Source organism: Rattus norvegicus, chromosome 17 (genome assembly GCF_036323735.1).
Source record: "Rattus norvegicus strain BN/NHsdMcwi chromosome 17, GRCr8, whole genome shotgun sequence".
Classification (NCBI taxonomy): Eukaryota; Metazoa; Chordata; class Mammalia; order Rodentia; family Muridae; genus Rattus; species Rattus norvegicus.
Genome location: NC_086035.1, coordinates 41,042,903 through 41,065,230, shown reverse-complemented (window position 1 = coordinate 41,065,230; position 22,328 = coordinate 41,042,903). Strand labels below are relative to the sequence as shown.

The following is a 22,328-nucleotide window of genomic DNA, read 5'->3' as shown; positions in this document are numbered from 1 at the left end:
GATAGTTTTTGCATGCAGTTTGCTCACCTAAATATAGTACGTTCCTTACCACAGACTAGCTGCTCTTGGGTTACTCAAAATCTTAGTTTTTGTTTGCCAGCAGCTCTGCTCTGGTGTGTGTGTGTGTGTGTGTGTGTGTGTGTGTGTGTGTGTGTGTGTGTGTGTGTGTGTCTGTGTCTGTGTCTGTGTCTGTGTCTGTGTCTGTGTCTGTGTCTGTGTCTGTGTCTGTGTCTGTGTGTGTACGTGTGTGTACAACGCCTGCTCGTGAGAAACCAAATGTTGACAGAGGATATCTTTCTTAATACCTTTCCATCTTATGCTCTGAGCCTCTCTCACTGAAGCTGGACCTCACTAATTAGGATTGATCAGTTAGGAACCTTAGGGTGGATCCTTCTGTCTCAGCATCCCCAGTGCCGGTTCTAGGTACAGGTTGCCACCCCTAACATTTCACAGGAATATAGTGCTTCACAGTCAGAATCTCATGCTTGTGTGACAAGCCCTTCACCCACTGGGCTGCTTCCCAGCCTATAAACCTCTTCTCTTTGCTACCTTCACAGGGAAGCTGTGCAGTCTCCAGCTTCCTTCTCTGGAGCTGACCATATGGTAATTAACCTGCATGTCTAGGGGGCTCCCGTCTGCCCCTCCATTTTCCATTCCTCTTTGTAGCTCTCGGTAAAGTTGCCAATCCTAGAAAATCATCTTTATCAGGGTACAGTTAAGCATAGTCCATTCCTTCCTGCTATCCAGTCAGTTTCCTTCCTGATACATAATCAGGATCCATAGAAGCTGCACATCTCATGTTCTTAAGTCTAATGATGCTCTTATAGCTTCTGTGTGCGGAGCTGATCCCTTTCTTGTACCCACCCCTTCCACCTCTCTCTTGTCTCCTAGTCCTTTCCCACACCCTCCTGTCTCTTGTCCCGCTATCTTCTCCTGCCCTACTCCTGTCCCCTCCCAATCCTCTCCCACTGCACTGCCACTCAACCACACTTGGTTCAATCAACTTACCCTCGTGGGTTCTAGAATATTCTACAGTGCCATTTGGAATGTCTCATCCTGATTTTTAGAGGTTGTTTCCCACTCATTCCTGAGAAAACAGGAGGTACAAAGTAACAAAACTTTCTTGCTGACCTATAACGGGCATTTAAAAATTCTGAATACAACGAAGCTTGGAAATGCCGACATGCTATGCCTCCTTCCTTTTTTCTTTTCTTTCTTTTTTAAATGATGCTCCTGGTAATAGCCATTTCTTGATTAAAAAAATTCTTTGTCTTGAAACAAAACTTATATTAAATAGAAATTTATAAAGATAAGGAAAGAAATGGCTGTACCTGACTTCTGTATGAACATCCCCAAGTGTACCCTATTTCCAACTAAGCACCCCCAGATCTGGCAAGCTTTATTTTCTGGGGAGATAAAAGGGACCTGGGCATGGTAGCTCATGCCTATTATCCCAATACTTGGCAAACTGAGACAGGGAATTTTGTTTATCTGGGACCAGTTTGGGCTACAAATAAAATTCTGATTGAAAAACAAAATAAAACAGAGCTGGGAGCAGTGAGCCATGAAATGGTGGTACATATCTGTAAACAAGAGCTGAGAAGCAGCAGGGAAATAAGGTCATGGTCATCCTCGGCTACGTATTAAGGTCAGGGCTAGCCTGGTCTACATGAGGTCCTGCCTCAAAAAAGTTGAAAAGAGCAAGAATGAAGGAAGGAAGTTAGTTCAGGCAAATATAAAAAATTATACAGTACCTCCCATTGGTTATAGTCTGAGTCTTATTCTGAAATGGATTAAATTAATACCTAGAATTAAACCTAAATATTTACAGATAAAAATAATTTTAGTGCATTTGTAAATATTGTGGGAGATGAACAGTTGAAAATATACTCACTTTTAGTGGGGCATGATGGCACCTGCCTTTGATCCCAGCACTCAGAGGCAGAGGCAGGTGAACTCTGTGAGTTCAAAGCCGCTCTGGTCTACAAAGAGAGTTGTAGGACAGCCAGGGTTACATAGAGAAACCTTGTCTTGAAAAGAGCCAAAAAGAAAGAAAGAAAGAAAAAGAAAAATGAAAAAGAAAGAAAATATTCTCTATTCTCACTTTGTCTGGAATTCATGTTTATCTGAGTATATTGTATATGATCTGGCAATCATACTCTTTTTTTTTTTTTTTTTGGTTCTTTTTTTCGGAGCTGGGGACCGAACCCAGGGCCTTGCGCTTCCTCGGCAAGCGCTCTACCACTGAGCCAAATCCCCAACCCTGCAATCATACTCTTAAACCTTAAACTCTTGTGGATATGAAACTAGTTGAACCCTAGAAGTGAGGGCTAAGGAGAGATACATCATATATAGATATGACCACGTTCTCTCAGAACCTCACTTAGCTGTTGTGAGCACAGCACCCTTGTGGATAAGAACTGTCTTGAAGAAGCATGGGTCACCACCAGCATCTTGCTTATCCACACGTGTATAAATGCTGCTAAATGCTGCTTTACCACTGGACAGCCTTCCTTTCCCACCTAGAGCTGCTGTGGGATTAGCTCATTTCAAACTGACACCAGCCACTAAAGGTCCATGACCAGGAGTTACCCTGAGTCCATTCCCTACTGCTCATCACTATGTGACACACACTTGATCTTCACATTTGAAGACATCGCTTGGTGATTAGCCAGCATTTCCTTGCCCCCCACCCCAGGTATCACCTCTTCATTGGCTTCCTTTTATGTATTTTGAATTCCATCGATTGCTTTGACTTCTGTGTCATGAGATGCCCTCATGCTTTATCAACACTGATTTTTTTCCACTGTGTCATACAGCTGACTGTCGTTTCCCTCCAGGTCCGTTAAATGCACAAAGCACAACTGGAAGTTAGATGTGAGCACCATGAAGTATACCAACCCTCCAGGGAGCTTCTGTCAAGACGAGCTTGGTAAATACTCATCTGTGCTTTCTGCCATAGGTGGAGGGGAAGGGAGGGCATGGGAGGGGAGGGGGGAGGAGTGGAAGGGAGGAGACTTTGGAAGCTTTGTCCTGATGGCTTCACTCCAAGTTTTGGATCTGTTCTAATTGTAAACTGTTAGACCTACATGATTGATTGTTTGATTGAGACAAGGTCTTCCTTCTCATGCTTATTAATCATTTGTACTTCATCTTTGGAGAATTGCCTGCTCCTCTCATTAGTTCATTTACAGATTGGGTAACTTGATTTCTGTTTAGCCCTTTTAGTTCTTTGTATAGTCTAGATACGACATCTCTGCCAGATGTATTGTGAGCAAATATACTCACCTAAGTCTGAGCTGTCTTCACCAAATCGCTTCATTTGCTGTGTAGGAGCGTGTTAATGCCATGTGTTCTCAGTGGTTGGTGCTGCTTCCTGAGAGACTGCAGGTCTGTTCAGACACCTCTCAGCTGTACCTATCTGTATTTGAAACTGTTTCCCCTACTCCTTCCTCTCCTGTTTTCACTGTTTCAGATCCTTTTGGGTTAATTTTCATTAAGGTAAGAGATGGTGATATGGTTTTATCCTTGTACGTGTTGTTATCCAGTTTTACCGGCACTGTTTGCTAGAGAGGCTTTCTTTTCTCTAATGTTTACTTTTGGCATCTTTGTCAAAAACTGAAATGCCTCTAGCTAAGTGTACTTATATGAGTTCTTCACTCTTACCCAGTTATCTATGTGTTTATTTTCATATCCTCCTGTTTTGTCTTTTGTTTTGTTTTGTTTATCTAGCTTTGTGAAAAATTTGTACTACTTTTTGTTAAATTAATTCATAAGTATTTTTGCCGAGAGCTTTGCCCGAGTGCTGGGTCCTCTCTGAGGCAACCAAATGAATGGAGTATTGGTAGGGGCGAGACTTGGCCTTGCGAGTGTAAAAGTTGCTTAGTATTAATAATATTTATTCTTCTTGATTCTTAGTTATTCTGGGCCAGAAGCCAATGGCCTCAGGAAAATTGTTACCTGTTGCTTATTACTAAATAACATTTACCTATCCTGACTCTAAGTTACTCTGAGGCCAGAAGCCAGTGTCTTTGGGCTGGCCAGAAGAGAAGGAGACTTGAAGCAATCAACTTTTATTGAACCAGAAGACTAAAGCTGCACTCTCAAAAGGAAAAACTTTTGCACAAGCAAATATGCATAAAGACAATACATTCATGTACACATTAATACATATACGTTCATTATCACTTACTTTTTTGGGGGGCAATAATCTGTCTCATCAACTTACATACTTACACACATACCTATATGTATATATGATATATTTAAGTGGGTAAAAGTAAAAGCATTAGTGCAGAAGAACTTACTCTTTCCAGATGAAAAGAAGTTTCAACTTTTAATACATAGAGAGAGAAAAAGCTTCTACCCTTTATTGCTAAATGAATTTAAAAACCTGTCTCATTGTAAGAGAAGCCTGCCCGCTCTTTGCTCTCTCTAAGGCGTCTTCTCTCCTTAGCCCCTCCTCTTCCCTCTTCAGCCCTGTTGTATTCTGCTGCTCTGCTGTCTCTTCTGCTTCTATTTTGCTTCTCCTCTATTCCCTTCTATGTACATAAATCGGCCCTTCTTTATCTCTCCTCATCTGCCCAGCCCCTCATCTCTGTGATGCTTCTGTCCTGTTCTCCTTCTGCCTGGTTAATTCATCATCCCTAGGTTTTTTGGTTTTGTTTTTTTTTTGGTACCTTTTCAGGAGAATAGATCACATGATATTCCAAGCATCCTATTTTTCAAGAGTTCACAAAAGTTCAAACATAAATTCAAATCATAAATTGAACAAGAAGTTACAACAAAGATGTTTACATGTGTTTCCATTAAGACTAGTTATATGACTAAACATTCACTCTCTGCTGTTAGCTCCACAGGTTCATTGAGAGTTGAATATTATAATTCTTAGGTCTAAGTTAATATTGAAGTTTTGTACAGATAAGTCCAGTCAATATTTCATCTCCTATCCTTGCACTTACAATAAAATGTTCACTCCCAGTTTATGACTTTAGTCAATGGTTTTACAGTTTAAGGGAATGTATTTCTATGTTATGAATGTGTACCGTGCCTGTTTTTTTTTTAGTGCAATTAACTCATGACACTTGAAGACTGGCAGAGTCCTAGTTGCAGTTTTCATATTACAGAGGGTTTTTATATCATTCGCATATGTTTAGGAATTCTATAGAATCATTATTAGGAATTAAGAAATCTTCTATTTGTCTAAATAGCATTGCTATAAAAGAGTGCATCTTCATTTATTTGCAGAAAACCTGCCCAATAGGGTAAGCTAATCCCAAGGGTTGTTATATCAATCTAATAATGACAGGAAAGGCATATTAATATCAATATCAAGAATCAATCATGAGACAAAGTCCCTTGGGCCTTGTCACCAAGAGCTCATTCATCACAGTTCGACATAAACCATCTCAGGAAAAGCACCTGCTAGCCTTTAGCCTCTCCTAGATGGCTCCTAACATATTTTATTCTTTTTGATCATCTTATAAATGTAATCTTAAGATTGCCTGTTGCTACATATAGAAATGTTAACTTTCGTACTACTCATGTATCTATAACCTCCCTGAACTCACTTATTAACTCTATAGTTTCTTGTTAGATATATTAGATGGTTTGTATTTAAGATCATGTTTTCTATGAACACGAATAGCTTAACTTCTTTCTAACTTGTATGTTTTTATTTCACTTTCTTGCATGGTGGCTTTATCTAAGACCTCCAGGCAGAAGTGGCAAGAGAAAACTTGCTTGTTCTATCTCTGCTCAGACAGTGGAAGCATCTGGGAGTTCCCAGCCAGCCCTTTTCAGGTTGAGGACCTGCTGTGCTGTTCATTGCCTCCTAACACTATCTTCTAACTCAGAATGTTGCGTTTTGTTAACTATCTTTTTTGTATCCATTGAGATGTTCATATATGTCCCCCTTTTCTTCCATGAGTGTGATGTAGTCCATTGGTCTTTTGAATACTGAATCGTCATTGCATTTTTCAAATACTAAACCATGCTGGTATAAAGCTCACTTGGACATGTGTGATTCTGTTTCAGACCAATTGGGTCTTGATACCAAAACCAGACAAACACACTGCAGGAAAAGAAAACAAAAGATTGGGGCTGGGGATTTAGCTCAGTGGTAGAGCGCTTACCTAGGAAGCGCAAGGCCCTGGGTTCGGTCCCCAGCTCCGAAAAAAAGAACCAAAAAAAAAAAAAAAGAAAACAAAAGATTGATATTTTTATGAATGTAGGTATTAAAAATCATTTACAAAATAGCATCAAATACAACTTATGAATGAGAGTGAAAAGGAAATTAAATAAAATGAGGAAATGTTTACATGGACAAAATATGATGAACTGAGAAGTAGGATGGACACAACAATCCTTTCACTTGTGAGACCATTCATTCATTCATTCATTCATTCATTCATTCATCCTCAATGTGAATAGCATTGACATCTGCTCACTGGAATGTATGGGCTTTTCCTCCCAGAAACAGTATGTGGGCATTCCTTTAATCTCTCTGCACAGAACATGATTCAGCTCTTACTCTTTTCTCATTTTGGGTACTAATTAAATCTCCTCATTGTTTCTGTTTACAACTATTGGTCAAATGTGATGGTAATGTGTTGATAATTAACATTTAGCACAGTATGTTTGATAACTTGTCTTTGATGTTAGAATTTTTTTCAGTTTCTTATCTTTTTCAGTTTTCTGTGGGAATTGCTTCTATAGTTGTTCAATTCACAAGTCTTTTTTTTAAAGCTATTTTATCATCTGTTGTCATGATTTCGTGGCTTTCTTTTGTATCAACCGGAAAACTCAGTAAGCCAATGGCAGTGGCACTGCTTGTTAGGCCACCAGTTCACGCTTTCTCCATGACACCTACAGCCATTGTGTCATTATGAGCCACCTGCTGACCTAAGCCAATCATGCTGATAACTGTAACTTTTTGACATGCCTTTGCTCCATTTCTTTCCTATTCTTTTTAAATAAGGGTTTTAAGGAGGGTTAGGTGTGTAGTACATGCTTATAATCCCAGCACTGAGGCTGAGGCAGGAGTGGATTCCAAACCTGCTTGGGTCACACTGAATATCTGTCTAGCCAGGACTACACAGCAAGTTCCTGGTCCAAAATGGGGCAGAGGAAGGCCTGAGGGAATATCATTTGTTTGTTTCTCCTGAGCTCAGAATAGGGATAACAGTTTCTCTGTTTATAGAAACAGAGTTGACAAACATCACATTCAATTTTACTAAGTGTGTGGGTTATCCTTGTGTAAGGAGCACAAAGGCTTCTGTGGAAATGCCTTCCAAATAATTGCTGAGATTAACAGCCTCCACTTTTCCTAGCATCTCTTAGGAGAGAAAAAAATAGGAAGAAGGAAACTGCTTCAGTGGGTGTTGGAGCACAAGTTTTTTTCTGGGCTCCCATGATGCGTAACCTTGCTTTCCTGTCAGCCTCTTGTTGTTGGCGTGCTTGTGCTGTAATCAACATTCTTCCTAAGTTTATTCATTCCCGTAAGGATACATAATTACCACAGTAAAGTTATTATTTTTTTCAATGCCTGCTTAGTTGATTCTGTGGGCCAAGTTTTCCTGGTGTTCTTGTTCTCCACCCTCTGGCTCCTACAAGAGGAGGAATTCAACTCCTGATCCTCAAGCTTCTAGCTCCCAAGTACTAGGGTTGCGGGCATGTACTACTGGGCCTGACTGAGTCATTAAACAGTCCCTGATGTAGACCACATACTCTTCTGAAATTGCAAAAGCTGTCTCAGGTCTCATAAGGCTGACAGTCGGGAAATACCATAGGTGTCTGAGAAAAAAAAAAGTAATATATCTAGTGATGATCAGGGCTTCAAGGGAAAATGAGGAGTCATAGAGGGTTGGGAAGATGTTAGACCACCATGGCCAAGGAGTACTGTTTGACTTGGAGTGTTGACTAAGCTCTTTGGATGATTAGTGGGCACAAGGGTGTAGCTGGAGATGAACAGTGCTTGATGACGACTACATGTGCATTTTTTTCTACTGAGTAGAAAACATTTTGAATGTTTGCAACACACAAAAAAAGGATAGAATTGGCTCAGCCAGCAAAGTGCTTGCCAGATCCTCTGAGGAACTTGGCATGGCAGTGCATACCTGTGATTCTAGCAAAGTGGAGGAGGAGACCAGAGGGTCCTTGAAGGTTACTGGTCAGTCTGGAGAGCCTACTTGGTGAGTTTTAGGTCAAATAAAAGACCTAGTCTTAAAGAACAAGATGGAAGATCGGCCAAGGTTAGTCTCTAGCCTCCACATGCACCATGTGCACATGTATGTTTATCAGTACCTCTGCACACATGTATGCATAGAAACCTGGATACATACACCCAAAAGAAACAATGATAAACAAGTCTTTGTTTAGCATCACTGAGACAAATTCTGAATTGGATTTTAAAAAAATGTGTTTCCAACAGTTTCTCTGATAGAGGTTATCTCAAAGTAGTGTGAATTCTACTCATTTTGAAATGGAGATATGTTGTTTGTTTGTTTGTTTGTTTGTTTGTTTGTTTGAAAAATTTGTGGGAGTGGGAGGCATTGGGCAGAGGCTCATCTCAACAGACTTCGAGACAACTATTGTTGGGAATTGTTTAGTTACTTTTCTCATTGTTGTGGCCAAGTTTCTGACAAGGAGCAGCTTTATTTTGGAGAGGTTTATTTTAGCTCATGGTAGGACTGGACATGTAACAGATCTTTGTGAAGTCTAAGCTTTTCCTATCTCACACACCTCTGCATGACATCACGCACTATGCTGACTGCCTGGATCCTACTTCATTTGTGTCTGTCAGACATCTCACGGTTCCTGTCTAGCTTGAATGACTTGAAACTGCTTCCTAGGTATACTTCTTTTGACTTTTGTTGTCAGGTTGGGAGCTCTTTCCTGCACAGCCTCTCAGCACCCTGCCCTCTCTTTCACTGGTTTCATCACAGTGCATGTGTTAAACATGCCGGAGAGCTCGAGTTGCTCAAGTGTAGCATGAACAAATGAGCAGTGGCTGTTGCCTTGGTAGCTGCTGTGCACTCAGTGAGTGTTCTCTTCTGCCCTGCATGGTTTTGACCTTCTGTATTTTGACTATGTGTTTGTATTTTGGCAAGGTTTTCAAAAATGTCATTTTCTCACATGCTCAGATGTATTTCCCTTTGGTTCTAGTTGTGGAAATGGATGAGAACAATGGGCTTTGCCTTGTAGAACTGAACCCTCCTAACCCCTGGGACTCTGACCCCAGGTCTCCTGAAGAATTAGCTTTTGGGGAGGTACAGGTAAGCAAACATTAATGCTATAACATTCTCAATAACAAAATGAAACTAAAATGTCACTCATGCATATATTTGCATATCTTTCATACATGTGAAATTATATATATATATGTATATATATATGTATATGTATATATTAGAAAGTATTTTTACTGCCTGAACATTTGTGGATAAGATAGTGTCAATCAGTGCTTTGATGATAGAATCCTTGAAGCTGAGAACTTCAAGAGTATGGTGTTTGTATGCACCCAGCTCTGGTGAGTGCTTCACCATAGCAGGAGTGTGCATGAAACTATACTGTCATACATGCAGAACAAGGACTGCAGGGAGGTGCCAGTCCTCCCATGAAAACTCATTCTCAACCGAACTGGCCGATCCTGATATATATATTGATCTCTTCTAAAAGCTCTGCCAATAATGAATTCATTACCTTATATTAGGCTCCACCTCTTAAAGACCCAAGCACTGTCAACATACCCACAGTGGGAACTAAGTTTCAAGCACATGAACCTTTTGGGGAGTAAACTGCATTCCCACTGCAGCAGATAGCAAGTTGTATATTTTTGCCCGTCATCCTGAGATCTTCACAAGTCTTTTACACAGGTTCTATCTTCAGAGCAGTTTCCTCTAAGGGAAACACCTCAGAAGTTTGGGGAAGACAAAAAAGCAAAATTAAATAATTTTTTCCGTATGTTTAGGAAGCTGTGTGCATTTGGACAGGGTTTTTTCTCCTTCATTTTGTTTTGTTTGAAACAAATGAAACTCCACTCAGACAGGAATACTAACAACTCACTTATTTCCTGGATGTCCCTGGCTCCTCGAATGAAATTCCTGTTGCAGTATCTCTGCTCCTCTGTGCTCCGTGGCTGTGCCTGGCAGGAGGGTGGGGGTGAGGACCAGGTCTGGAATTCCCCCACCTGCGCCTGTCTGGAAATCGTTGTTGATACCATTCTCAGCTCTTGGCACCCTACAGCATGAGTAAATGGGCAATGTAGAGCCCAGCTAACTTGGCTTCAGTCCAGTCTGTCCAGCTGTGCCAACCCACCAAACTAATTAGGAATCGTGTAATCGATATTCCTCAAAGCCACACTGGCATGCCAAGTCCCCCAATGCTTGTGCTAACATTGCTCACTGATAAACACATCAGAGCTGGTTTAAAGAGAATAAAATCTGGTGCATGCATCGATTTAATGTGAAGCACCAGGTGCTGGAGTCCATGTGGACAGTCTGTGGAGGGTCTTGTGTTCTGTCAGTGTGTGTGTCTGCAGTTGTAGTGGAGCCAGAGCTGGCCTGACCTTGTCAGAAACAGCCCGAGCCTTGTACTCCATTGCTGCTGACCAAGCCATAACAGGGACCTCACTCTCTTCCAACAGATAACATATCTCACTCATGCCTGCATGGACCTCAAGTTGGGAGACAAGCGGATGGCGTTTGACCCTTGGTTAATTGGTCCTGCTTTTGCCAGAGGATGGTGGTTGCTACACGAGCCTCCATCGGACTGGCTGGAGAGACTGTGCAAAGCAGACCTCATTTACATCAGCCACATGCACTCAGACCACCTGAGGTAAAGAAGCAACATACCCAATTCTTAAGAGAACAATGGCTGAACTGGAGGCATCAGTGGGATCTTTTGGGTTGTTGCTTTATTTCTTAGACAGAATCTATGACGTTCAGGCTAGTCTTGAACTTGCTTGTAGCTGAGAACTCCTGCCTGATGGTTATCCTGCCACTTCCAAATACTGGGATTATAGACATGTGCCACTATGCTCTGCTTAGAAAACATTTGTAGATGGTCCTGCATTCTGACTTGTTCCATTAGGACTATGAAAAAGAAGAAAACTACAAGTAAAGTTTTGTATATGTACCACAATTCTAATTTTAAAATGCTTCCACCGAGTGAGGAAGGAGCGTCATGGAAAGCTGAGTGCTTGATTGATCACTTCTCACAGACCTCCACTCTCTGTCCATGACCAGGAACAGGCATAAAGCTCATCAGAGTGGCCTTGTTTTTGTTCAAAATTTATAGCATAAACCAACACACACACACACACACACACACACACACACACACACACACACACACAAAACTATAAAGGACCAGTAGTGATCTCAGCTGAGGAAGGAAGATGAAGAATTCAAGGCCAATGTGGGATATGTAACAATATTGTGTCAAAAATGACAGACAGTTACCTTTAAAATAAAGGACCAACTGAATATTATGGGTATTGAACACATGTTGAGCCTCCCTCATTAAAACACAGGAGTGCTACAGGGAGTCACAAGTGAGAGTAGGAACTAGTGTCCCAATAAAAGTTTAGTGATGGATATAATTCCCATGGATCATAAAATATTATTACCTTTATCTTATCTTGTAAGGCTGTACATAGAAGTAGGGATCAGGCCAAGCTCGTGCACTGTTTTGCCAAACCCGGTTCTTCATTGTTTATTGAAATGGAGCCTTGCTGTGCATCCACACATATCTGGGTCTTCCTGTCTTAGCCTCCCATGCACTAGGGTTACCATCCCTCACAGCCATGTCCTGCTCTAGTTTTTCCCCTAGACTGTGACCAAGGCAACTTATGGGAGAAAGAATTTACTTGGGTTTATGGTTCCAGAGCCTTAGAGTTTATCATGGGGTGGAGGAGGGATGACTGTTGAGGTGGTTGAAGCCACAAGCAGATGGCTCATGTACTGAACTAAGAGCATGAACAGAGAGAATGCCCCCCCCCGACATACTTCCTAAGCCTCCCCAAACTGCTGCCGACTGGGGACCAAGCATTCAAATGTCCAAGACTCGCTGGCTGCAGTACGCCTTTAATCCCAGCACTTGGGAAGCAGAGGCAGGCAAATGAGTCTCTGTAAATTCAAGATCAGCCTGGCCTAGAGAGTGAGTTTCAGGACAGCCAGGGCTGCTACTCAGAGGAACCCTATCGCAAGCAAGCAAACAAGCAAGCAAGCAAGCAAGCAAACAGAAACCAACGAAAAAAAATCAAATGCCCAAGACTATAGGGACATTCTCATCCATACCACCACAGTCATAAAAATAGTAAATATCTCTTTTGGGGTCATTTTTTTCTTAATTCTCGTTATGATGCAAGGTGTATTTTCTGACCTCAGAGATTGAAGGCAGGTCAAAAGAATCCTGGAGTTTTTACATCTTTTGATTAGAGGATGAAACCTGCTCCCTCCCCATTTCCTCTCCCTGCCTCACGAGTTCTGCTTATTTTTGTAGCTCTTCAGAGGGTTTAATGTTAGATTTTGTTTATGCTTATGGCAACATATTTCATTTCGTATGATAGTCTGGTTTTTTTTATGTGTTGTCTGTAAGAGGTTACAGACATGTAATACCATGCCTAGACACTGGCCGGATTATAAAACTAGAAAGTGGACATGTTGAAGTTAGAAACACCTTCTAATGGAAGCAATGCTGGGTTTGGTCAGAGAAAACAAAGTTTGAACACCAATTATTGTTTGTTTTTATTAATATGTTTTCTCATCTATGAAAACAAAAATCCTCAGAGTACATAATAAGACCCAAACTACTGACTGCAGGGTATGGTGCCTCATGCCTGTAATCCTAATACCCAAAAGGCTGAGTTAGGAGGAATTTTAAGAAGTTCAGATCAGCTTGGCTACACAGTGAGACCCTACCTTAAAAATAAAACAAAACAAAAACAAAAATAATAAAACCCACACACAGTAGGAAAAGAATTAAAACAATGTGGAAACTCACGACAGTGAACTTGTTGTGACAGAATGGGTAACTAACCACTCGCTCATCTTTCTGCCATATCCCACAGTGATACATCAAAGGCATTTTAAGTAATTAATGCTCAGTCGAAATGACAGTTGCCTTCATGTATATAAGCAGCTGAAAAGACCTGGGTGCCTGGTTCTGCACAATTGAGCTTCCTAGAATGCTGGATGGTTTTCATCTCTGTTACATTTCATCATATGACCCTTCTGGTAACTCGAGTTCTCCAAAGGATAAATAATGTCAGTGTAACCATCAGCCTTTAGAAAACATGATGGTGACTCATAGGGGCATGAGGGGGTGCCACCCCTGGGCTAGTGGTCCTGGGTTCTATAAGAAAGCAGGCGGAACCAAGTGATGGTGGTGCATGCCTTTAATCCCAGCACTCAGAGGCAGAGGCAAGTGGATCTCTAAGTTCAAAGTCAACCTGGTCTACAGAGTAAGTTTCAGGTTAGCCAGGGCCATACAGAGAAACTCTGTCTGTGCTGTGTCCTCTGTTTTACTGAGAGCGACTACTTAGGAAGATCATGAAGATGTTCATCTTACAGCAACATCTGCATGACTCTCTCATGACTTCCAGCCTTACCATTGGAAGCAACACTGGTGTGGGACATGGAATCACACACTTGGCTAATGTCTGCTCTGTGGTTTGTTAGTATGTCCAAGCCATGAAGTAAGATCCTCTGGGATGCAGCCGTGAGTGTGAGCAGCAACCTTGTCTGGACTGCTATGAAAGGCTGGTTTCCACTCCTTCCCTCTCAGTCAACAGGCCGTTCTTTTGCTAGTGAATCCTGGTTTATTACCTTTCACCTTCCCACCTCTCTGGTCTAGTTACCCTACCCTGAAGCAGCTTTCCCAGAGACGACCAGACATCCCCATTTATGTTGGTGACACAGAAAGGCCTGTGTTTTGGAATCTGAATCATAGCGGTGTCCAATTAACTAACATCAACGTGGTTCCATTTGGAATATGGCAACAGGTAAGAGATCTGTTTGTTCTCTTATTATGCTTTCTGAGGTGACATTTATAGAATGTAGCTCATGTTGTTGGTACACGAGATACAGTGAATATCACCAGTATCGAAGCTTCAGTTTGGGACATAACTGTCTTTGCTTAAAGCTTACATTTCCACTAGCAAATGTATAACCTTATCAAATAGACTAGTAAGCCCAGTTCCAGATAAAGGTTTTCTTTTCCTTTAAATTTTGGTTTGATTTGCCAATTTTTCTCAAAATGACAACCTTCTCAAATATCAAGGCCTAGCTGACCCACAAAATGGTTTTATTGTTGGATTGTAGGTAGACAAAAATCTTCGGTTCATGATCTTGATGGACGGCGTTCATCCTGAGATGGACACGTGCATCATCGTGGAGTACAAAGGTACCTTCCTATCCCCAAAAGCAATGGAAAGGGAAATGCACCATGGGTAGGAAAGAGGATGTCTAAAACCTCAGGCTATGCTCATCTTCTGTCTCCATTTTCAAAGAATACCGTACGTTATGCTCTTGTCTTTGGAAAATGAACCTTTTAGATTTTTTTCAAATGAAAACTTGCCAATAATTAAGAGTGCATTGCTTTTAGCACAAGGGAACCAATATTTACATCGTTTCAAAAACTACTGTTACTTTAGTGTTGAAAAATGTCATAAGTCCCTTTCACCATGTTGCTGGGTGTGGTGATATATACCTGTCATCCCAGCAGTCAGGAGGCAGAAGCAAGAAGAACAGGAATTGAGGGTCATGCTCTGACAAACAGTTCAGGCCAGGCTGGGCTCTACAAGACCCTGTCTTAAAGAGCAAAGCAGAACAGAGCAAGACAAAACAAAAGGAAAGAAAAAATAAAAAATTATGACTGGAAAATTTCATCATGAGTGAGGCATGGTCTTAGTTACCCAGTAGTCATTTGGAAAACAATTGTGCATAGATTTTTGCCAGAGATAAGGACATCTTCATTGAACTTCTAACCTTTAGACTCTGACAGCTTCCTCTTTGTTTGATTGTTGAGTTTTGGGTTTTTTTTTTTTTGTTTTTTTGGATGGTGTGTGTGTGTGTGTGTGTGTGTGTGTGTGTGTGTGTGTGTGTGTGTGTGATCAACAGAATTAGATTATACAGACTGCACTGTATAATCATATAATCTTGATCATTCAAAAAAGCCTTTGAGATTTCATGTTATTTCCCCACAGGTCATAAAATCCTCAACACAGTGGACTGCACCAGACCCAACGGGGGAAGGCTGCCTGAGAAAGTTGCTCTAATGATGAGTGATTTCGCTGGAGGAGCATCAGGCTTTCCCATGACTTTCAGTGGTGGAAAATTTACTGGTAATAATTTATATCCTAGCAATACTGAGCATTAGGCGTGGTGCTTCGATGGATGCTTTGAGAGGAAGAAGCACAAAGATGCCTGACATGAGGTTCCTGCTTGAAGGAGTGTTCGTTGTCAGACAACCAACCTTGTGAACTACAGACACTACAGACTGGTGGGGGGGCTAAGAAAGACGGCTGCTGAGTATCAGGGTGTGGAGCCCAGAGTGGGATGAGGAAGGATGTGATGCCCAACTCTGGCCTCCATGCTTTTAGGGAGAGGTCAAGGATGTAGTGTGTGGGACTCAGTATGCCTGCTTCCTAACAGTCCTGTGGAATGCTCATGGGTAGTACAGGCAGAGCAGGGCATTCCACAGGGTAGATTCCCACCTAGGGGCTCTTCTGCTCTGGCTCCAAGGGTGATGCTGGGGTTCGTGTGGGGAAAGTATGCCTGAGACAGTTCATTCGGTTTCGTATCCTTGTACCACCTCTCTGATGCTGTATGCTGCAACTCTAGCCCCTGTTTAATCCTAGACTTCTTTGACCAATGCCTCCCTGGGTGCTCAGTCAGCCTTCTTTGCTGCCTGCTGGTGTCTTCGGGCTAGAGCTCCTGGTCTACTCCTGGCCCAGCTTGTTACATTGACTATTTTCATTCTTTGGAGTCCTCTTGCTGCTAAACTCTGAATGACCAGCAATTTCCCATGGATGCAATCAGCTACTGTCTGTTCCTTGACTGCCCTGTCCTCCTCACCCCGCCTCTGCACTGACACTCCCCATCTTACTGCCCTGCTGTGCTCTTCATATCACTTTATATAATTATTTATATAACTTGTTTCTCCTTTTAAAACACGCTTCTCTTGCTAAGAAAATGTTTCCTTGGCAGCACTTCCCTTTTCTTGTTTATAGGATTTATAGTCCCATTCAGTATTGTCTGCTTAGTGGCCCAGAGATCACAGAAGGTATGTAATAAAAACACTGGGCGGGGAGCAGGGCTGAGGGGAGAGAGAGAAGGAGACTTTGTGAGGTGTCTATAATGATTCCATTAACAGAGGAGGAGACAGAATCTACTCAATTCTGTAAGAGATGGACAGGGCTTGGCTCCTATGTGTGACTAACATCTGTGCCTGTGATTTTAGACACTGCGAGTTGTCAGGCTATAAAAAATAGATTTCAGTTTCATAGCACACCAGGCAGTAGTGCACACTAGTAAAAGGTTAATGACTCTAGGAGTTACAGTGCGTATAGAATGGGCTTGCCACAAAGGAACGCTATCCACACTGAGCCCTGTACTCAGCTAGACTCTCCAAAAACACAAGCAAGCAGCGAGCTTGGGACCAGTGGCTAGTCTCCTGGTAAATATTCAAAATTTGCTAACTCAAGCTGAGGACACATCTCCATCAATGTCATGGGATTTATTCCACTTCTGTCTTACTTGTCTCTCTCCTTTTTTTTCTCCCAGGCAAGCCCCTTTCAAGTAGAGCAAGATTTATTAAACTTCTCCATTTGTGATCCCTTGGCACCAGAAAAATTTTTACACAACCCTAGCCATATAAATATGTAAAATCAGTACAAAATCAAGTTTTTACTGATAATAAATGATAAACAAATTGATTTTAAAATAATTCTTTACTATGCATATAATTTAGTATTTGCTAAAGACAAAAGCAAATTTGTATGGTATAAATTGGATGTACTTATTTTTTTATATAAAGAATTGAGTTTTGGATGAGCATTTGATACAGTAAGACGTGGGGTATCTCCAGAAGTTTTCAAAGTTGATTGATATTTTGATTTTATGATCAATTCTGAGAATTCCATTTACATAAATACATATAATTATACAGCACAAGTGTGTTTAGGGCCGTTTAATAAGCTTTAAGAAATACTGTCCTGATCCCGAGTTAAAATTCATTGAACTATGAAATTTTGTAAAACACAAGTCAACAACTCAAACAGCAATCTTTAAAAATAAAAGATTCTAGCACAGTACAACCCAACGGTACATTAATTTGGTATATTCTGAGGGAGGATGATAAGAAAATATGAAGCCTTTTTTTCCATAATTAAACCATTTCGTTTCTGTAAGGGCAGAAAAGGGGGTCTGGTGGTAAATGACGCAGTTTGTAGCACAAAATAGCTTTGAATGTGTGACAAGGGCACACATAACTGATTGCTGTTGTGTCACATGACAACATGTATAGTGTAAAACTCTCCTGTTGGATGCTCAGAACCAAGGCTGCAGAAATATTACATGATGCCCAGTGATGTCACAAGGCCAGCGGTACCACTATGTGTTTCATTTTTAATTAAATTTACTAGTCGGATCCTCAGAAAACTGACTGCTGCTGATTTTCCTGGATCCTGCACATTTAGTTACACATCCCCATGAGGGGTCACGACCCAGTTTAAGGAGGTAGGAACCAGGGATTCACTTTCTGACTGGAGGACACTAACCCCGAATCTGTCCCTGCAGAGGAATGGAAAGCCCAGTTCATTAAGGCAGAAAGAAGAAAACTTCTGAACTACAAAGCTCAGCTGGTGAAGGATCTGCAGCCTCGAATCTACTGCCCATTTGCTGGGTACTTTGTGGAAGCTCACCCATCTGACAAGTAGGGGTCAACATTTCAATTCAATATTTTTATATATGACTTAGTGTCTGTCAAATGAGTGACTGTGCTATATGTCCATTGTGCAATGCGAAAAAGATTGTGGGAATCCAAAACATCTATCTCTATCTTTCTCTCTCTCTATCTGTGCATGCATATGTGCATGTGTATGTGCGTGCGTGTGTGCATGTTTGTAGGGAGGGTGCATATATATTTGTGAGGAAGTGGAGGCCAGAGAACATCTTTGGATATCTGTTTCTTGGGTGACATCTTCCTCTTTTTGAGACGAGGCCTCTCACTAGCCTGGAACTCAAGAAGAATAGGTTGGTCATCTGGCCAGTAAGTATCAGGGATCTGCCCATTTCTGTCCCTAGCACTGGGATTACAAATGTGTCACTGAGTCTGGCTTTTCTCCTACGAGTTCTAATGATCAGAGTCTGGTCCCCACTTGTCCCCACAAGTACTTTACTTATCTATTCTTCCAGCCCAAGCGTCCACAGCCTTTTAACCAGTTGTCAACAGAGGTGAATCAGAGGCCCCAGAGTTAGGACACAGAGACAATGGTTGAAGGATCCCTCAGGAAGGCAAGAGGTAACCAATAGCTACTAAGCATGTGCCAGGTGGCAAATTGGGGCCTTTTAATTAACTCATCAAAGTAATTCCCCCAGAGACACTCTAAGTCTCAGATGGTGAGAGTTCACCTTTATGACCTCAGTTTAGCCTGATTACCTCTGTAAAGTTGTTCTCTCCTCTCCGAACAAAGGTCACACTCTGTGGAACTTGGCTGATGTATCTTTTCTGAGAGGGACACAACTCAACCTGTACCAACTCATGTTAAAATCAAAACTTTTCACAACTTGTCAATAACTACCATTTTATGTAGTTTCTAAAATAATTGATGTGAAAAGGTTCTTTATTATTACTTAATTTTTTCAATGGAGTGTGTGTGTGTGTGTGTGTGTGTGTGTGTGTGTGTGAGCCCACATACAAGTAGTGATCAGGGGACAACTTTAAGGAGTCAGTTCTCTATTTTTACAATATGAAATCTGGGGCTTAAACTCAGGTCATGGGGGTTGGGGATTTAGCTCAGTGGTAGAGCGCTTGCCTAGCAAGCACAAGGCCCTGTGTTCAGTCCCCAGCTCCTAAAAAAAGAAAAGAAAAAAAAAAAAAAAAACTCAGGTCATTAGGATAAGAAACAATGCCCTTGTGTTCAGAGCCATCTTGTTGGCCTAAGGTTTGTTTCCAATAAGTAGCATCACAGTTGACCGAAATATTCCAAGTCAGGGCTGAAGCACACTCTGTTAGTCTTGGTACTTTAGAGTCAGTTCCGCACGTGGTATTCCTTTGACATCGATGTTCATGTCACCAGTTGAGACAGAATGAGCCAGCTTACTTCCAGGCAAACAATTTTAGAAACCCATATAATTTTGTTTCAAAAATCAAATGAATTCTGAAAAAAATGAGGTAATTTTGTCGATGTGTATTTGAATATTAACACAAAGATAACTTTTCTTGTACTAGATTTTGGTATCGAAAAACCTTTAAGTATAGCTTGATCAACAAACATATAAATCTAGTTTTGAACCATAAGTTTTATGTCATCTAAGTATAGATCAAGTATTTCTGATAGAAATTATTGTCTGAATTCATATAACCTAAATATACAAAATATGTAAAATATGTAAACAGGATCTATGGATCAACTAATATATACTTTTTTAATTTAAAAAATTAACTGAGCGAGTGAAGAGTTGGCTCACCTGACGAAGCACTTGCAATATAATCTTAAGGGCCCAAGTTTGGATTTCTAACCCTCACCTTAAAAAAACAAACAAACAAACAAAAAAACAGGTATGGCAGTACACTCTGCAATCCCAGTGCTAGAGAAGTAGAGACAGGAGGATTCCTGGGCTCAGTGGCCTGTCAATGTAGCAGAACCAATGAGTGACAGTGCTTCAAAAGCAAAGGGGGAGAACTGTTGAAGAAGACAGCCAATATTGACTTTGCCTTTACACACCCTCACACATGTACCTCCACAAACAGTGCATACACATGCAAATACACACAGAACATGCAAAAGTGACAGGAAAGTATACACATGTATCATATAACACTATATATCTTAGTAGAGACTATAGCAAACTACCTCAGCTATGCACTACTTGGACATCTTGATAATAAAGCCATAATAGGTAGCAGAGAATTTTAGTTATCTGTAATTTATTTCTCTAAACATGAAATTTTTGATTTTAGTAGAATTGCATTCACTTCTGATTTAGTTGCTTTTCTATTGCTGTGACAAAAAAAATACCATGGCCCAGGCAGTTTAGAAAAGGAAGCATTTGATTGAGGTTATAGTTTCAGAGACTTAAGACTCCATGATGGATGAGCAAAAACTTGCTGGAAGGAAGAGCTGAGCTCACATCTTGATCTACAAGTAGGAGACAGAGAGCACTCTGGGATTGGGGCAAACCCTCAAAGCCCTGCTCCCAGCAACATACCTCCTCCAACATAGCCATACCTGCCAGTCCTTCCCAAATAGGTCCACCAACTGGGGACCCAGTATTTAAGTATATGAGCCTGTAGGGCCATTCGCATTTAGTCTACCTCACCATCATTTCATTAATCACTCTACATACGTCATTCATTACACCAAGGAACTGATGTATACTGATGGCTCACTGGAGTCTGTTAATGACCGTACAGTCAATAGTCTAGTTGATAGGTTATGAGCCCAGCACAAAGTGGCCTCAGGCAGAAAAGCCTTACCCTCACTACTGTTATAAGCAGGCCTATGCACAGGGGTGTGTGCTGTGGACAAAGCTTTGAGTGACTTCCTATGAAGCTTTGCTAGACCTTTATTTCTGGATCATAGACTAAATTCATGATTTTAACTTAATGGGTTATATCTCTAGGGATATAATCTAGCCTTGGCTAGCCTAAAACTCTCCATAGACATCCGGCTAACTTCAAACTTGTGCCAGTCCTCCTGTTTCTACCTCCTTGATGCTAGGTTTACAGGATCAAGCCACCATGTCTGGATTAATTGTCATATTTTCTAATTAAAAAACCCATACACCCTATCTCTAGATAATCTCCTATGACACTGAGTGGGTTCTTAAATCATTTGGAATTGCTGGATAAACACAAATTGTGTTAGGGTCTGTGCTCATATAGAAATTCATGTACCTTTGAAAATATACTACAAGTCATTTTTCCATAAGGAATATTATATTGACAGAACTAAAGAGCCTTGGGCCACACAGAGAGTACTGGTCCATTAGCCTCTAGTCGCCTGCATTTAATCTTGAAGGAGGAAAAGTGGGTAGGAAGGGCAGAGATGACAGAGGCAGCTAAGAAAAGCCAGACCCTGAGACCCACAGAGGACTGGGTCTGGTCACAATGACGGCACAGGATCAGAGGCATCATCTTCTCCTTCATGCTCTAAGTTTATAATTGTAAGAAACATCCCCAAGGTTCTCTAGGTGCCCCAAATAAAGTTTTTACTGACACCTATAACCTCAGTGCTTGGCAGGCTGAGGTAGAAGGATTGCCAGTTCTAGGTCAGCTGGGGTTATGAATTAAGAGCCTTTCTCAAACCAAACCCACACAATAACGACCAATAAAGAAAAGGAAAGGAGGTCAGAGCTCAGTAGCTGTGCGCTCGGCTGGTGTGCAGCCACATGGCAGTCAGCTAGACCCTGAGCTCTGCAGCCCCCAAGAGAGAAATGGCAACTGTGACGAAGTAGTCTCACTGGAGCAGAGGTGGGATCTGAACCACCACCCCCCTGGGATCATCCTGAGTGCTGGTCACACTTGATGTTAGAAAGCACCCAGGAAAGATGCTCTAGGCCTGTTTCCCACACTCTAATCCTTGAGCTGGAATCTGAAAAGAGCCAATAGGTCCCAGGGGAGAGGCAGGAACTGGAGTAGCAAAGATAGTCCTTGGTTCAGAGTTCAGAATGCTTTTGATATTTTAACAACTGGTATATCTAACTAGAAAATAGCAATTTTGCCCTGAAGGCAAAGGTAAAGGGTAAATGGTAAAGGGTTGTGGTAAAGAAAAGAACCTGCCAGCATTCACAGCTGTCACACCCAACAACACAGGGACACCCAGGAAGGGGATAGAGGACTTCCAGACTTTATCTACCACAAAACAGAAAACTAGAAGCACCTCAAACACCACCACGAATGCAGCACAGTGCACAGCTCAGGCAGGCAGTGTAGCATTGCAGAGAAGTTGACGATTCAGACTTTAGACTGCTTAGAGTTTAGAAGTATGCTGTGCTAACAGGGGAACCCGAGGCTGATATCAACCAGAACTCTAAACAGGACACAAGAGAAGTAACAGCCAAGCATTATTATAGTTATTTTCTTGAGACAAGATCTTCCTG

The 22,328-nt window shown here is 41.4% G+C and overlaps 1 protein-coding gene and 1 long non-coding RNA gene across 13 annotated transcripts in view; one reads left to right on the top strand and one right to left on the bottom strand.

The window, feature by feature from the left end:
• Cmahp (cytidine monophospho-N-acetylneuraminic acid hydroxylase, pseudogene) overlaps positions 1–22,328 on the top strand; it is an 85,189-nt gene that overhangs the window by 5,087 nt on the left and 57,774 nt on the right. For all 11 annotated transcript variants that reach the window (XR_010058898.1, XR_010058899.1, XR_005495302.2 and 8 more), the window contains 7 exons: positions 2,841–2,932; positions 9,166–9,275; positions 10,646–10,836; positions 13,858–14,005; positions 14,325–14,406; positions 15,209–15,346; positions 17,802–17,937. Coding sequence is in view for 8 of the 11 variants with exons in the window: in XM_039095890.2 (XP_038951818.1) it covers positions 2,841–2,932; positions 9,166–9,275; positions 10,646–10,836; positions 13,858–14,005; positions 14,325–14,406; positions 15,209–15,346; positions 17,802–17,937 (897 nt within the window). In the remaining 3 variants the exon portion in view is untranslated. The remainder of the gene's footprint in view (positions 1–2,840; positions 2,933–9,165; positions 9,276–10,645; positions 10,837–13,857; positions 14,006–14,324; positions 14,407–15,208; positions 15,347–17,801; positions 17,938–22,328) is intronic.
• Positions 18,019–22,328, bottom strand: part of LOC102552189 (uncharacterized) — a 59,454-nt gene continuing 55,144 nt past the window's right edge. The window contains exon 4 of one of the 2 annotated variants that reach the window (XR_010059163.1): positions 18,019–19,076. This is a non-coding gene — a long non-coding RNA (uncharacterized LOC102552189). The remainder of the gene's footprint in view (positions 19,077–22,328) is intronic. The other variant, XR_005495369.2, reaches the window with a different exon arrangement.